At 42.0% G+C, this 16,981-nt stretch overlaps 1 protein-coding gene across 16 annotated transcripts in view; it reads left to right on the forward strand.

Moving 5' to 3' along the window:
• nfixb (nuclear factor I/Xb) overlaps window positions 1–16,981 on the forward strand; it is an 87,362-nt gene that overhangs the window by 19,409 nt on the left and 50,972 nt on the right. For 7 of the 16 annotated variants that reach the window (XM_088357560.1, XM_088357562.1, XM_088357566.1 and 4 more), the window contains one exon: window positions 8,857–9,388. In XM_088357560.1, coding sequence (XP_088213686.1) covers window positions 8,857–9,388 — 532 coding nt within the window. Of the gene's footprint in view, window positions 1–7,501; window positions 8,258–8,325; window positions 8,533–8,856; window positions 9,389–16,981 lie in introns of those variants that run through there. The other 9 variants (XM_088357557.1, XM_088357567.1, XM_088357561.1 and 6 more) reach the window with 6 other exon arrangements.

Raw genomic sequence — 16,981 nt, forward strand, 5'->3', positions numbered from 1 at the left:
ATTAGACTGGGTCCACTTCTTTTTCTGTTTCTCGCCGCACAATTATTTTGATTTACTCTCAATCAATGAGCGCATGACGTTTTTAAACACATTTCAGACGTATGTTTGTGCTCTTCTTTTCCTTTGAAACGGAGCGCGATTCAAACAGACCATATCGGCATATTGTATTTTCCCGGGAGATCGGAAGGAATGCAAATGACATCATAACTATATTAAACTAATTTAGATGCGGTTTGTGTTGCCAAGTTTGTGGAAAAAAAAAAAAAGAGCGGGACTTAAAGTTAGACAAAAGAAACCGTCGTCCTGCATAGAGACGGAATCCCGCAACTGCAACAACACAAATGGAAATTTGACACTCTTGGACTATATTTGACATTTTATGGGGTTGCACAAGTAGCAAAGCTTTTGCTGCAATCACCAGCAGCAAAAAATTGTCCTGCCTTTTTGTATTTTGCGTGTGTATTGGAGCTCTGCAGAAAGCGTTTGGCATTTTTGTTGTGAGGGACGTATGTTGCTGGTGGGACTTTGGCCCGCACAATCCCTCCTCTGTTAAAACAATGCGGCAGTTGTCCTCTCTAACCTAATTACTCCCTCCAGGGGGAGAAAGGCAACAGCACCAAATCCCATAGTTAGGAACTCTGATCTGGGCCCTTCTGCAAAAAGAAAAAAAAGACCTCATTCAATTTTCTCCCGCCTTCATGTACAGGCGCACACTTGATAGTTTTCACAAATGTAGAATTTAACCGAACTGCTATGAACGTTAAATGTGCTCTTAAGCTTTGTCAGATTGTTCCAGTGCGGTCACGGGTGCTGATGTCATCATAAGTTTGTCAAGTTTTTGGCCAACATTGTAAAAGTCACATTTGGGATGAGTCCAATAAAAATTTGTGCTAGCAGAAATAACATGAAATGATCTCTTAAACAATTTGAAGAAAATAAAATAAAAAATGTTATTTAATAAAAAATAAAATAACAATAATAAAAATAATAATAATAATATGTATTGTGTATATTTTTGCAGTTGCAGATTTCAGTTGTGTTCAATATCTAAAAAAATTAAATAAATAGCAAAAATCTCAAACTTGATTCTAGTGTGCAGTGGACGTGTTCATAAGAAAAAAAAAACTCCAGTGGATGTAAACCAGATTGGTAGTGATGGATAGTGTTTGTGGTGTGTCAGGATGTAAGGTAGCAATTAGGGGTGTGACGCTAAGCCAAAATTCAGCAATTGGTTACATACCTTGGTTTCAAGCTCATAGTTTGATTCCAATTTGGTGAGCAAAATGCAAAACCTAAAAATGTTTATCTCTTGCTAACAGAAACAAATTTCAACAACTGCGAACTGAATCAATTTGTCCGTCATGTCTCGGGTCAAAATTTCCAATATGCCAACACATGACTCCTTTTGCAACATATAAATCATACCAAGTTATACCAAATAGTTTCGATGGGAACACTAAGCCGTAGAATTAACCCGGGAAGCACATTTTGAACAATGGAAACAGCTGAAGTACAAAAAAAAAAAAGATTTTGTCTCAACTTGCCAAAGCTGATAGCATTAGCATGTTTCCGTTTCCATCACTGAAATGGATGCAAACCAAAAAGACTTCTTTAATATCCTCCACTGTCTAATATTCATTTAAATGATCCAAAAATAGAAAAAAAAAAGGTGTCATGGTTCCGTTGTGTAACAAAATTAAACCAAACACATGCCACCGCTAGTTTAATAAATGTAAATGTATTGCAATTTTGTTCTTCCTTTCATTCCACTCCCCTCTGGCCTTTTATCAGGGCTCGTACAGACACATGCAACCACACCTCTGTTAAATATTTGCCCCTGGTTGGTATTTTGTATACCCGCTGAGGGAAGGGCCTACAGGCTTCATCCAGGCAACACCTGAGATGCGAACCAGGTTTAATTAACAACCACCCCGATGGTTTAAACATGCCTCGCGTTGAAAGATTTCGGGAAGCCGTGCGCAGACGTGGAGGGTTGCGAGTTAGGGAAGCATTTGCATAAAGGGCAGGGCAGCGTGCCCGATGGTGGAAGAGGTTGGCATCGCGCCTTTCAGACTGGCACAGAGGAAGGACTGGAGAGACAGACAGAAAAAGAGGGGGTGTAGTCGATAGTGCGTCCCCTTGTTCCGTCGCTCCCTGGCTGTTGGCAGGAGCGCAGGCTAAATCTCTCGTTTGATTGTGTGCTAGATTGTCCCTTTATTTGTCTGATTGCAAAGCGTTCAACGCCGCATTAGCAGTGGGCTTTATTTTCCTGCAGCTTTTATTCCGACAAAAGATTTTCTATCTCTCGGCTTGGTCGGTGATTTTGCATATGTCCCTGCATTTATGGTCAGGCACTTTTTTTTTTTGGAGAACTTCCGAGGATTTTTTGCCGAATCCCAATACGGTTAATACAATTGGAATGTTTTCTACAATTTGCATTTTCCATTTGTTTGATCGTTTATTACAACAACTTCACAATATCAAAGTCTGACATAAAAATAAAAATAAATCCTATCAATCAATCAAAATCAAGCAGCTGTCTTTGTCATTAAAAAGCTGCATTCTACTTCATTGTCGATTTGAATTCGATTAATCGTGCCTCACCGCAAATATTAAATATAAAAATAACTAACCTAAAACTAAATTGATGACTCATGGATGGCACAAAGGCAGGATTCCGCCAACCATTTTGGCTTTTAGCGGGATAAGTCATTTACCATTAAGTTTAATATTTCAAGCTAATCGTCACGCTACGGTAAAAGGCCGGGGCGAGAAAATGCAGAATGCACAGTTACGGTCCAAACTTAAATGAGGAAAAGCATTTTCCCTACTTAAGAGAGGAAAAAGCCCAATAACAAGAGCCAGCCTTAAGTATCCATCAATGTGATGGAAAAAGAAGGTGTAATGTCTTTTAGGAGTGCTAATAGAGTGTTAATGCTTGCTCATAAATCAGTCAAACACGGTGCAAGTGGGAAAAGGTGGAGACAAGGCCATCTTACTCATTAAAAAGGCTCAAGTATGCATTTTCCACACAATGTGAGCGATTGCGGATGAAGCTGGAGCTATCGTTTAGCGTAGCACTTACCAAAAGCAATGGGTGACATCGGCCTTCCTAAAAGAAAAGTGAGCTTCCTTTTCAAGCCAGTTCATACTTGAACATTGGGATCTTTTCCAACCGAAGAAAAATTCTAATTATGTAATTATGTGTTGTAACAATGCCCTTCCAGAAAAAGGCTACCGAGTTTCCCACCACTGATGATCAGTTCTAAAACGGACAGCCGAATAATTATAAATCGGTCCAAACCTTTCCTTTGTTGCAGGTCAGCCGCAATGTGTTTACCGATTACACAGCTGCTTTTCAGAAAATAAACGCCCAGTGACCGCCAAAGTCTGCTAAAATCTGCTTTTTGAAGTTTGTCACATCTACCGGGCCACTTTGGGAGGATTAGAATTTTGATTTTTTTTAATTCCACAACGATTATATTTAACAATTCATTCTGATTTAGTCAGCCAAGTGACTCACGAGAACAAATTACAAACATCATGAGGCATGGACCGTCATTAAATAAGCTTACCTGTACATTATCTGGATCATATAATGAGAGCCATTACAAGGTCGTGATCCTTCATTTTGAATCATTCCTACGAGAGAAAGTCATTGCGTCATCATCAAATTTCTGATATTTTGACACAAGTCCAATTTTTTTGATTGTTGGCTTTCAACCAGTGTGCCTAATGAACTGTCCCGTGAGGCTATAGAAAGGCAAAGGTCGAAAGGTGATTTTCTAATGAGCTTTTTTTATCTGAAGTTGATTTTGTACTCGCAATATACCAACCTGCTGAAGGATTGTAACGCTCCACTTAATGGGGAAGGAAATAGGACAAAGTGGGAATTTCAGATGCATCAGAGCCTCTTTGTCGGACTGGAATGTGCCGTGCGTGCCTCTTCCTCAGTTGGTTGGACCGTGGACCACCCTGGGCAAAGTTAGCATGCAGACACCGCAAATTGCTTGCAGATTTTTCACACATAGCAAGGTGCGGCTTTTCTCAACTCAGATGAGTACAAGCCATTCAGGATGTTAATACCTAACTTGCTTGCCACAGCAACAGAGTGTGGCTTGTTTTGGCCTACTTTTTTTTTTTTTTTGCCCCCTAATTTAAAATGTAATCATGTGATGACTAACCAGAGTAGTAGTAGTGGTGAAGCCCGTTCTAAATATGCAGGATCCCTGGAAAAACTTTTTTTTTTTTTCTTCACACACCTGCTAGCTATATTGTACTTGCTCTCAGTTAGCTAAGGTCAAGGGGATGTGGTCATGCTCTGTGTGGGGTCAGGGACTGGAGGGGACAACAGAGTCCCACCAGCACCGAGCTGCACTAATGAAGGACCGTGCAGCCTGTGTTTTAATTGGTCTAATGAGATGCAGTGCCACCTCAGCGAGGTCAAATGACACAGAAAGAGACAAAAAAGGGTGGAGAGGCCTCAAGTGAGGCATTGTGGACCTGCGAAACTTTGTTTCCGATTTGAGCGAATATAATTACCCAGGGATGATGGAGAACATGGCTATAAATTCTTATGACAATTAAAAAATAGCTTTTATTTATCGGGAAAATGTAAGCACAAGTGAAGTAAACCCAAATAGGAATGCATTGGTTTAGACAATATTTGTGAAAAAAAAAAGAGGTTGGAGTTTTTTAATTAATAGAAACACCCGTAATTTAATAAAGGCATGAAAACTAATTTTGATATTTTGCGTGCTTTTTACATATAATATTGGAAATAAAGTGAATCATTTATTTCTGCAGGATGCTTTCATATCGAAATGACCTAAAATCATGACACATTCATATTTTACCGTTAAAAAAGACTTGATCATTTTGAAGAATGACAATTTGTGACTTTATACTCGAAGTATTTAATTCAACGCGAAGGCGACAAGCGCAGTTTGACTTCTCCGCTGCACACTGAAAGAGTTAATCCCAAATTGGCACCCGTTCCTCGGTCAGACGTGCAGAGAATAAAAAGAAAGACAGAAAAGAAAAGAAATCACCTCGCGGTTTAAAATAAAAAAAAAACAGCTATCAACGCGAACGCTTTGAATCCAGCAAATATCGAATAAGTAAAAAAAAATTTTTGTTCTTTTCATAATATACACCGCAGCAATCATTCCACGGTAATGCATATTTCAGAAGCGCAATGTTTTTACAAATGCGGACTTCTGGCTATGCAAGCTTTCACTGTGACAACCGAAACGGAGCAGATGAACACGCGAATCATTTTCATGACACACACATAAGGTGCGTATCTGCAAGTGTGTGAGTGTGTGTGTTGCGTCGCGCTGACTGACGAGCGCGTTTATGTAGTGGCATCAATTGGGGTCGCTTGCAAAAACCTTAAATCATGGAAGGAGGGGAAAAAAATCAAAAGCTCTTGATGTTTTACTGGCACATAATCGATTATGTATATTAAAAATACATATTGTGTTCCCGTTTGCAGAAATGGGTAATTTTTTCTGAGGGCTGCGTTTTGAATGTAATTTATTTCTGTCTAACAATGAATTTATCTCAATGTTTGATTTAAAAACAGTATGACGCAAACCCTGAAGTCAATTTGAGATGAAAATAAACTGTTATTTTTAGGCTTTTAAAAAAAAAATCATATTGGAAAATCACTGTTTGGAAGTGATGCAAATGAAATCTTCAATGCGTTTGGCCTAAATTAATTCCCAGGTAGAGGGATTAACCTAAAGTCACCTTCCATGTGTTGTTTCTATGAGCTCCAGGACCATATTGAGCGGATCAACCCAAAGTAGACACGCTGATCTAGCGCTCACCCACGGAAGGGTTCCACTTTGTCATTTTACTCCCACAAGGTTTGGCACTTTGCACTTACGTGATGTTTTCAGGCAAGTAGTATGACTAAGGAGAATGACTACAGCCTCTCTTGAAGTCAAATTTTTGTGACATTTGAATGGTGGCGTATTTGCATTTTGGCAGAAAGCCGTCATTTAGTTTGAAAGGCCGACACAGGAATCGTATTCAAGTGCCAGTTTATCTCATGTCGTAGAGGTTCCGGGTTTTTCTTCTGGCAAGGAAAAAAATCTGAATTTGTCTATGAAGACACCTTGGCGCCACACATATTTCACGATGAGACTTGTGAATCCCTTTTTATTTATTGGCGTCTATTGTTGCTTTATCGACTTTGGCATCAGTCAGACTGAAGGAAAGTGAAGATGAATGTGGAGGTGTGACGAGTCAGTCAGTTCTCCGCCAGGCCCGTGTTGCATTTGTGGCCCTTTGGTGAAGCTCTTGGAATCGCAACAATTGCTTGCATTATGCATATAAGTTCCTGCGTTTGCTTAAATCGGCATTTCTACTGTTTAAAAGAAAATTTCAAGCAAACCGCAGCATGTGACCTCAATGTTGTTTTTGGACTTTTGCAAGAGTCAGCAGAGTCTAATGAAAATGAATCACAGCGGTTTTCGACATTTTGACATTCGCAGGAAACCATTTGTAACATCAGATGTATTTTATAATTATTGCTTCCAGCAGTCTGTAGACCTTTTTTTTTTCTGGGTTGTTTCTTTGCAGTGGACCGGACAGACTTGACTGTTTCTTTTTCTCATCTATGATATGGATTGAACCAGTTTATACCTTCAGACTAGCTGTCGTCAATGCAGGTGCAACCGTGAACGACTTGCCTGCCGATGAGGCAACACGGCAGCCGGCGCTGCTCCCAAACTGGTTCCCCCAAAATTGTCATGGGACATTCAGAGGATATGTGTAATTTTCAGATTCATAGGCGGCACATCACACTCTGCTGAGCATTTATCTTGTGTGGAAACAGCCGAGGCAATTTTATTTTTCCCCCCCTCCCTTGTTGCCTTTCTCCGAAAAATCTGTTACCGTATCTGCATTTTAGCGCGCCTCCCCCGACTGTATCGGTGCCTCGAAATCATTTGGCCATTCATGCGTATGTGGCTTGGTGTGTGCACAGTCAGAGCTCGGGCTGGCTTGGGTTTGTTTCCCCCCTTCTTTGTTTGCTGTGGTAAACCCACGAGCAGCTGCGGGTGGTGCTGGTCTGGAGGGATTCTGAAGCTGTGTGTCCGTCTCTGTGCCATCCTCTGCCAAGGTGGCATTATGCAAGCAGGGCGCCTGGTAGAGGGGGGGGGGGAGAGTGATGGCAGCCATACTAAACATGGAGGCTGCGGGGGAGATTGGTGCAAGGGAAGACTTACTCCCCTGAACTTTGTCTCTGTGTCAGAGTGGAACTTGTCGATTTGGCAAATTGCACGACGTTGGACAAGGCTGCACACTCTCTGCCCCCCCTCCCCCCCTCCCCCTTGCTTTCTCCATCTCATTGCCACCCTCCCTCCCTTCTCTCCACCACCATGCACCTCTCCCTCTGTCTCTCTCTCTCTCTTCCCTCCCTTTCAGCTCTTGAAGCTAACGCATTGGCTGAGCTACAGGCGTGGCGTTGCCAAATAGGTGGGCCTTACTCGTGCTGGCAAAGGCTCAAGCAATGGTTGGGGAAAGAGCGCGGCGAGGACGAGAGACAGCGAGCGGGAAAACAGAAAGAGAAAGAGAGAGAGAGTTGGAGAGAAAAGGGGAAAAAAGAAGCGGCACTCGGCTTTGCCAGCGGTCGTATGCGCTCGTCCAACATTGATTCGACTCTCTTTTTTCTCCCCCCCCCCCTTCATTCTGGGCTGTGCTCTCCCTGCCCCCCCTCCCTTGCCTCTGTGTGTATGTATGTGTGTGTGTCTTGCACCGGGCCCAGGGATCAGAACAGACACCACTACCAATTTACTCCTTGCCAAGGATTTTTTTCCAAGTTTTTTTTTTTTTTGGGGGGGGGATGCACAACGGATCGTTGATTTTTTTAAGTGCATCATCTCTGTTGTTTTTTTTTTTTTTTGCTATCCCACAGTGCAATACTTTTAATTATTCTATTTTTACTGGACAGTCCTTTTTTTTCGACTTTTGCCAAATGACCTCCTGGCCAAGTTTCTTATTGCAGTGAAACCTGAACTTTTTCCCGCTTGAATTTTTGTTGAAAAAATCAGAGCCACTGCGGCTTATTCTGCTAATTATTTTTGACATTCCCTCCGTTTTTTTTCTCTCGCCTTTAATTCTCCATTCTTTGCCAAACCAGCACTTGCTTTACATTGGGGAGCGTGTGAGGAAAAAAAAAAACTGTTGCAGGAGATTTTTTTTCACTTTAAACGCTGTGCCAAATTTATGATGAGAGTGCAAAATGGTAACTACCAGGCCGTCTGTCTTCTTCTTGCAGTGTGGTGTTCTGTGACAATTTGTGTTTGCTTTCAGTTTGTTGTGGAAATGTGAGGCTGCTCGGAGCTCCTTTGCATGATAGCACAGACAGGAAATGGTATGGCCGATCTTTTAGCAGCACATTTCAACAGTGGTCTTGTGGCGGCAAAACTTGGCGATGCTGAGCGACCGGTGTGTGGCAACGCTGGCACGGGAACGCTATGGCGAGATCTGGGCTTTGTTGCCCAGAGATATGTAGTGAAGGTATTATGGTTCAGCAGAATCATTTCTCTTTTACTGCAGAAACTGGCAAGTGTGCACCGGCTGACATTTCCCAGATTTTGAAGTGACTCATTTTGTATTTGGATTATTTTTTATTGAGTTGTGTAAAAGGAACCAAAGGATTTTTTTTCCCCCCCAATTTAAATGATTATTTTTTTAAATTTATTTTAATTTTAATACTGTTCTGTGATTTTGACAATGTGTTGTTGGTCATTTAAGTTAAATGCATGTTTCTAGATTTTAATTGCTTACGTGTTCCTTTTGTTCTAAAATAAAAAAAACATCTTCTCTCCTCTCTTTCCCCAGGATGAATTTCATCCCTTCATTGAGGCCCTCCTCCCCCATGTCCGTGCCTTCTCGTACACCTGGTTCAACCTGCAGGCCCGTAAGCGCAAGTACTTCAAGAAGCATGAAAAGAGGATGACCAAGGATGAAGAGCGCGCGGTGAAGGACGAGCTGCTGGGAGAAAAACCCGAGATCAAGCAGAAGTGGGCCTCGCGTCTGCTCGCCAAGCTCCGCAAGGACATCCGGCCCGAGTTCCGCGAGGACTTTGTGCTCACCATCACGGGGAAGAAGCCTCCCTGCTGCGTGCTGTCCAACCCCGACCAGAAAGGAAAGATCCGCCGCATCGACTGCCTCCGTCAAGCCGACAAGGTGTGGAGGCTGGACCTGGTGATGGTCATCCTGTTCAAGGGCAGCCCGCTGGAGAGCACGGACGGCGAGCGGCTGGTCAAGTCGCCCCAGTGCTCCAACCACGGCCTGTGTGTCCAGCCGCACCACATCGGAGTGACGGTCAAAGAGCTGGACCTCTACCTGGCCTACTTCGTCCACACACCAGGTATGCAAATGATTTGCAGTCCCTAATTAGCGTCCGCGTCGTCACACAAAACAATCTGCGCGGCCTAATCTTAAACACGAGATTGATATGTATTTCTGGTTTTAAGAGATTCTGTGAATTTAACAGTCGGGATTAAAAGCCGTGTTTACCTAGGGACGTGTTGGCATGGGTACATTTGTTGGAGTATTTGCGCGCAAATTTTGTCTCAATCCAAACGTGCGCCATCTGTAAACATAAGCATCTGCAGACCTGTTTATCTGCGTGTGCATGCATGTGTATGCGTGAATTTGTCATGTGTCTATAATCCATGTGAATGTTTTGATGAGATTGGTGTGTATCAGTAGCAGTGTGATGTGCATGGCTTTCCTTTTTTCTTTTTCGATTTGTGTGTGTGTGGCGGGCGGGAGAACGTAGTGACAGCTGGCCTGATCCCAGGTAGTTTAAGAGACAGGGAGAGTCCGCCTGTCTGTATCCTCAGCCTGAATGAATCCAGCTCAGCTTTTTTTTTTTTTCCCCCCTCCTGCAGCCAGCACGCGCTCATACACACACTTTCACCCGTTCACACACACACCTCGACTTCCGCTCTTCAAAACAGACTCCACTGAGGAAGAATTAGTTAGTTCAAGAATGGGGAAAAATATGGAAAATTAATTAACTACAGCATTGCCATCTAAACTAATGGTACAGATAAATGCCATAATAATATTTACCGTTTATTTGTCGCAAATGCAAAAATGAAAAGCAATGAAAATTCCATTTTGGTATTCATTGTATCTATCTTGAGAAATTATCATTTTTACTTGACGTGCATCTCGAACCAAGTCAAAATAATAATTAAATAGCATTATTTTCATATTTAAATGCTGTTTGTTACAATAAATGCAATCAATCAAAATATTACAAAACAGTAAATGTGCATTGTTGGTTTTGCATGGATTTAAGTTTTTTTGCAAATTTTACACACACCCACACACGCTGGCCCTTTTATTATGATCCCAGTTTCATTTACCCCAGACTGGCCTACAGTTACCGGGCCTTAATTCTTCTACTTGGCAGGGAGGTGCAGCCTTCCTCTGTGACAGAGAACCCATGCCAGGCTCTTTTCAGCCCAGTGTGTAACACTGCTTGAGTTTGCCGGGCCTCCGTGAGCGCCTCTTCCTGTTCCACAATGCGCCGTGGCCAACCGCGGCTCAGATTAGCTCCCAGCGCAGCCTGGTGCCCCTTCGAGTAAAGCCTTTATTTACCCAGTGCCAGAATCCGCCAGCCCAGTCAGTCACAAGCCGTTTGCTTGCTTGCATGCGCTGGAATAGACGTCATGGCTCTGCCGGGTGCTTACGTGAATTGTATTTAAGACGTATGTAAGCATTGTTGAATAAATAGCTTTGATTATTATTTCGAAGAATTTTGCAGGCTTCCTCTGGCACCTTGCACAATGAGAACAGAAAGTGATTTTTTGGATTAATTCTAAGAAGGTAAACTTTACCTTTGATGCAGCCATTTGACACTTTTTATTCTTAGCGCCTGATTCCAGCATGTCCGCGTCTTTACGGAAGCTATCAGTTGCCAGGCCTGATGATTGGACCACATTCATCTTCCCCCCCCCCCGGCCAGCTCGTGCTGAAAGTGTTTCAGCACTCTTGTCCCGCTGATGTCACAGTCGCCAGCTGCAGGGGAGGCTCTGCTTTCAAGTGGTATGATTGACAGGACAGCAGATCCTCCCTCGGTTTAACCCCTCGTCTGTGGTGGCTTCTCTGCTTGTTTTTCCAAAATTTCGAGAATCACGCCCTCCGAGCGAGGATTTTACACTCTGCGTGACTGGACGCATTAAAATAGCTCCAGCAGCTCAAAACAGCAGTTGGATCGGCACTTGTGCGCTGCAGCTGCAACCTTACACTAGCAAAGAAGCTTTTTTTTTTTCCCTCCCCTTCTTATGATGAATACATACATGCTCATGATTTATTTTCTCCTCACTTATTTTGCATCTGAAGACTATATATATAAAAAAAAAACATTCCGCAATATGTGTGAAGTAGAGGACATGCGGCGAGAGTTTTATCTTTGAACACGTTTACGGAAAGTAACGCTTGGCTCACCATTCGGGCTCCGCTTTGGCCCAGAAGCTCAGATCAGGTCATGTTCTCCGAGCAAAGTGTTCCGTATTTGTCATTCTTACTCATCCAAAGAGTTCCAGCATTAGTCATGTTTCGAGTCTGAACTGTCTGACTTTCATTAGTTATGATAAAAATACATTTAGATTCCCAAAACCAACGTGCGTGTTTTATGTGGACAATTTGGAAGCGAGAGCGCCGATATTCTGGCTCGGGTCCGTAACCGGGGTGCGATGAGGCGTGTTGGCACCGACGGAACCCGCATTCAAAAACACTGCTGGTCTCGTGTTGTCATTTTTGAGTAATGGGACCAATGGAGGCCGAACTTCTCCGTGGCAGGAGAGTGACGGCGACACTGAAAAAGCATTGCATAGGGCCCCCAAAACTTGGCTTCTTTTCAGAGAAGTGTGTGTGTCTGTCTGACTCTGTTGCCGTGCGCAGAGTAGAAGGAAACGGTAAACGGATTATAAATTCTCGGAAAATCTTCGGAAAAAACGTATGTATGCACGGTCCGATCTTGTGACCTGCTTTTTATTTTACACGCGACATTCCTTTGCAATATTCCGTCGCTGTGACTGCAAGTCGACACACTGCTGGAAGCCCAAGCCGCTTCGCATGCACTGTAATTATCCAGTTTAGTGAATAAAAGAAGACCCAATACACGTAATGCCGTGTGTATGATTAAATGAAATTAAATTTAGAAACAAAGGTCAAGTTTTTGTTCAAATAGAAAAACCCACTGTAGCAGAAAGTGATTATTGGATTACCTTTATTTCCTAATTTCACTGTACAGTAGTTTCTAATTGTTTGTATAATTGAGGTTAATGAATAAATGCTATGCTCATCTTATGCTGTTGAGCGCCAATCTGCATTTTTTTTTTTTTTTTACTCAATTACCAAATGTGTTTAATCGCAATTTATTTATTACATAAATGGTTAACACGCTCAGTAAAATAAGATAACTGTGTTCATTCATACTGGTGCATTTATTTGACTATAAGGGATTTTTAAATAAGAAAATAATAGCAAATTGTTTGCTTTTGTTGTCTCCGCGTGGGAATTTGCATGACTAGTCTGCGCCTTCTCTGTCCAAGCGCCAGGCCTGAAATCTGTCCGCTAAAAACATACCAAGCATGAGGGGCAGCTCGGCTTGTCCGCTTTCTGATCCCAGGGTCAGCAAACAGGCAGAGAGGGAAGAAGTCCATGAGTAGAAAGCAAAGACCAACGTCTTTGCCTTTTCCCAGCCGTTCCTTTCTAATCAGGCTCCCTCACTCCTTGTTCTCTCGGTCCGGTGGAGCAGAGCGTGATGAGACAGCCCGGTGTTTTGGAATGGCGCTCTGCATCCAGAAAATGGCACCGTAACATTAAATAGTGCAGATTTTATTTATATTTTGTATTATTTTTTTAAAATCAGGAAACAAATAAATATAATAATATACAGACCAAATGTAATCATTCAAGTAAATCATCCTAAATATTTCTAGTTCATTTCTTCCATCTTAACGGCAATAAATGTCCGTCATTGGATTTAGGACGGTGCAGAGCGTGGATATAAGGTAAGAAGAAAAGCCTGGTATAAAGCTGATGCAGAATGCCACGCTGAAAACAAAGGGAGAGGGAGGGCAGATATTCAGGCTAGTGGCGCTGCTTGGCAGCATTTGGCACCCGAAGCCGCTGCTTCGTTTAGAAGATGCCAGCTTTTCAAACCGACACACAGTCCCTGCCAACTTCTCTCCTTCTGATCCTTTCTCCCGCTTTCTCTCTGTCTCTCTTGCTTACGTTCGCTCTCATTTCATCACTTGGGCTTGCCATTGCTTTGTTTACGTTTCTCAACTCTGTGCATCTCACGCGCCCCTTTACGATTTCTCCTATGGATGTTTCACACCTATGGCTTGCAAGAAATTGGAGACTCTCAATGTTGAAACAAATCTTTGATTCAGTTTTTGTGTGAAGAGAGATCATTTAAAAAAAAACAACAGCATATTTTCTACTTTCCTTTGCTTTTTTTGGCCCAGCAATGGTCCTATTACATTTAGTCAGGTCCAAAACAAAATGGCGGTTCGAGCATTGATTCTCTCTCTCTCTCTCTCTCTCTCTCTCTCTCTCTCTCTCTCTCTCTCTCTCTCTCTCTCTCTCTCTCTCTCTCTCTCTCTCTCTCTCTCTCTCTCTCTCTCTCTCTCTCTCTCTCTCTCTCTCTCTCTCTCTCTCTCTCTCTCTCTCTCTCTCTCTCTGTAAATTTATTAAATTATGTATTTGTGCACACATACTTTTGTGTATATGTATATATGTGTACATTCATATATATATATATATAGTACATATATATATTCTCACACATGCACGAATAGAAAGGACAGGTGCCTGATGGACTTCCAGGAAGTGAGGAATGTGCATTATTATTGTAGCGGGGGCAATGAGCAAAATGCTAAACGCTGAGTTTTGGGGGAAGACGGAATTACTCAATAATGATCAGAAAATTAGAGCCATTATTAGGGGGGGGAGAGTAAACAGGCCTCTCAAAGTGTGAAAGGGCCCCATTCAGCTGGACCAGGAGCAGGACTCCTTTCTTCTTTTCATGGATCCACCCATGGCCTCGAGAGCCCAGCTTTTGTTTGCTGAAATAACAGAGTGAATATATGGGGTTGCATGGGTGGGGGGGGGTTCTCTTCCCAGTGTGAATCACAGTATGGAATAAAGCTTCAGACTGTAAAGTACACCCCATACATCGTTGTCCTCGTTGGAGTTATCTATTCACAAAGTGATGCCCTTGTAAAAGTTCTAATCAGACTTGCCTACTGATTTTTTTTTTTTTGGCGATGCATTTAAATGAGTTCCGATGATATTCGGAAAGTCGAACATGCTAAGAGTCGGCGGTGGGTGGAAACCAGGCGCTAATGGTTCAAACTTCTGTTTGTCAGTGTGAATGTTGAAATTAATGGCATGAGAAATAAAAGCGCCGTATTTCTGAGCAGCTGAGCAGCAAATGTGTCACTCAGACAGTGACAAAGAAACTGCACAAGGATTTAAACTCTGAGAAAGTTCTCGAAGTTTCTTTGGAGTAATACCGTCACACGCTAGCTTTGTGGAGTAAATCAATAATTTTCTATTTACGATAGGTGACTCATTTGTCCCATATTTTTGCATCTTATGTATTTCTCTGACGGCAATTAAATCCAGGCAGTCGTGATAAAAAAAAAAAAAACCTGACAAATTCACTCACTTCTCTCTGTAAGATTAAAATACGATCCATATTTGTGTAAAAATTCTTGAACTGTGATTTAGGGTGTGTTCATCAAGTATATCATCTGTCAATGATCGTATTTTTACACAAGCTACAGAAGTGTTGCCAAAGATTCATTGAGATAGGCACATTAATGGGCCAGACCACCCCCAAAAAGAAAACGTCTGGTTATGAATCATAAAAAGGCCAACTGGTAGAGCCCAAAGAGATTAAAACAATGGGAACTCAAAGAAGTTGCATAACTCTGCTAAGGCCAAAGTAAAGCATGGAGTTATTGTTTTGTTCAATTTTCAGCCAGGCAATAGTCGAAGGCCTTAGTTTGTTGGAAATTGCATCATCGCCAGACAAACAAGAGGGGGGGGGGGGTAGTTGGCCAAGGCAGTATAATAGTTTGTTATTACTTTCTTGGCATGGCAGATAATAACAAAATCACCCAACCTCTGAAACAAATTTGTTTGTTATTTTTCTAATTTTATAATTGGGCAAATTATACAGTATCAAATTGTTAATGGAATGTGAGGTGCATTTTTATAGATTGAAATTTGGCCACAAGAGCAAATTTAGTAAATTGGTCCAGGTATGCAATTTCCTTTTTTTTTTTATCACGACAAATCTGATTTTTTTAAAGCAATTTTTTATATTATTATTATGATTATTATGATGAGGATTATTATTATATATTATTATATCATATAATATTATTTTTAACAAAACTCAACATAGTGTTTGTTCATTAAGAAAGTATTACAAAGCCTCTCCCATGATGTGGCATTAAGAATTATCATCATAATTTCCCAGTTACTCCCTTTTAAGTCCCAAACAGATTCTGCATTAAGAGCCGAGGTCAGAGCTTTAACACCACACATTAAATACTCAACTGACGTATTAATCTCGCCATTGCATGTGAGTTGTAGTTGAATTAGCATTCATAGGCATGCGCTCGCATCCCCTCTGCTTTCATTTCTTTACCGCAATCTGCTTTTCCTCTTAAAAGATTAAACCAAACTCCCGAGTGGCTCTCTGTAAGTCGGCCGGAGTCCGGCGTGTGAAGTATGTTTTTTTGGGTGTCGCGCATGTCGAAGAGAGTGCGCGTGCCGCCATGCATAAACTCATAGAAGCTGGCCCGAGCAACAACAAACACTTTGCATCCGAGCGTGTGATGGTTCTCTCTGGACCGCCCCTCACTCACCCGACACCTGAACCCACTTTGCACCTGATGCCTACACACGAGGCCCGAGTGGATACATGAAAAAGAAAATGCAAGCAAACATCGACGTGCACTCGTTTAAGCCATCTGGAGCCTCGCAGGTCATGAATGAAGTGTAAATTAGGCCTTCATTAGATTTGGAAAAATGGATTTTTATATAATGAAAATCCTTTTTAGGAATTACGGCTTTTATTTGCTGTCGTACCTTTCCGGCTCTCTTTAATTAGTACCGACATCGTCGGCAATGGCTCTGATGATGCTATTTTCCGTTTAAGTGCGACCATCTGATTGGTTGCGTCTCTACTTGAGCTTCCATTCTGTTTACTCGACGTCCTTCAAGATAAACGTTCAAACCAAACGCACATTGATGCATGCCTAACATTGCAACTGAAGAGGGGAGTGAAGGTAGCGCGCTTAGTGTTTATTTAGCAAGACGCACTGATCTCGAGTATGCCATTAAAAGTAAGGGAAACAATTTCCCAGTAAGCCGATGAGGGTGGAGGGAAAAAAAAAGATAGGGGCTCTCTGATGCATCTGAAGCACATGTTGGTTTCAGAAAAAAAAAAGAAAGGTAGTTCCATGGAAGCAGATTGACGTAAGCTGGTTCCGTGGAAGCAGTGACATATGATTCTTTCAATAGCTCGGCTAACTAGATGTCCAATAAGGTTCGACTGGTCCCCAAAAATTTTTTTAATAATCATGAAACTAGTAATTGTGTTAATTGTGGCAAAAAACTACAATCAAATCAAAAAGGACTTATTGATTCCAGGGTGTGATTAAAAGCGAGAGCACTTTTCAACGCCACCTGTTAAGTCTTAGTAGGCCATCGTTGATGTGGCGTAGTAACTGAAACGACTCCGAGACAACTTTAATCTTCGATCATCAGCACTATACGTCATAGCAACATGTGTATGTTGGTAGAAACTGGATACACGAGAAAAAAAAAAGGACTCGAGATCACGATGAATGATAGCAACCGAGCTCTCATTGTGCTGGAAGATTTTTATCAGTGGTTTTGGCTCAACGAACGCTAAGAT

The sequence above is a fragment of the Syngnathus floridae genome, chromosome 17 (assembly GCF_059516105.1).
Source record: "Syngnathus floridae isolate MCC-2025c chromosome 17, RoL_Sflo_1.0, whole genome shotgun sequence".
NCBI classification, from domain to species: domain Eukaryota; kingdom Metazoa; phylum Chordata; class Actinopteri; order Syngnathiformes; family Syngnathidae; genus Syngnathus; species Syngnathus floridae.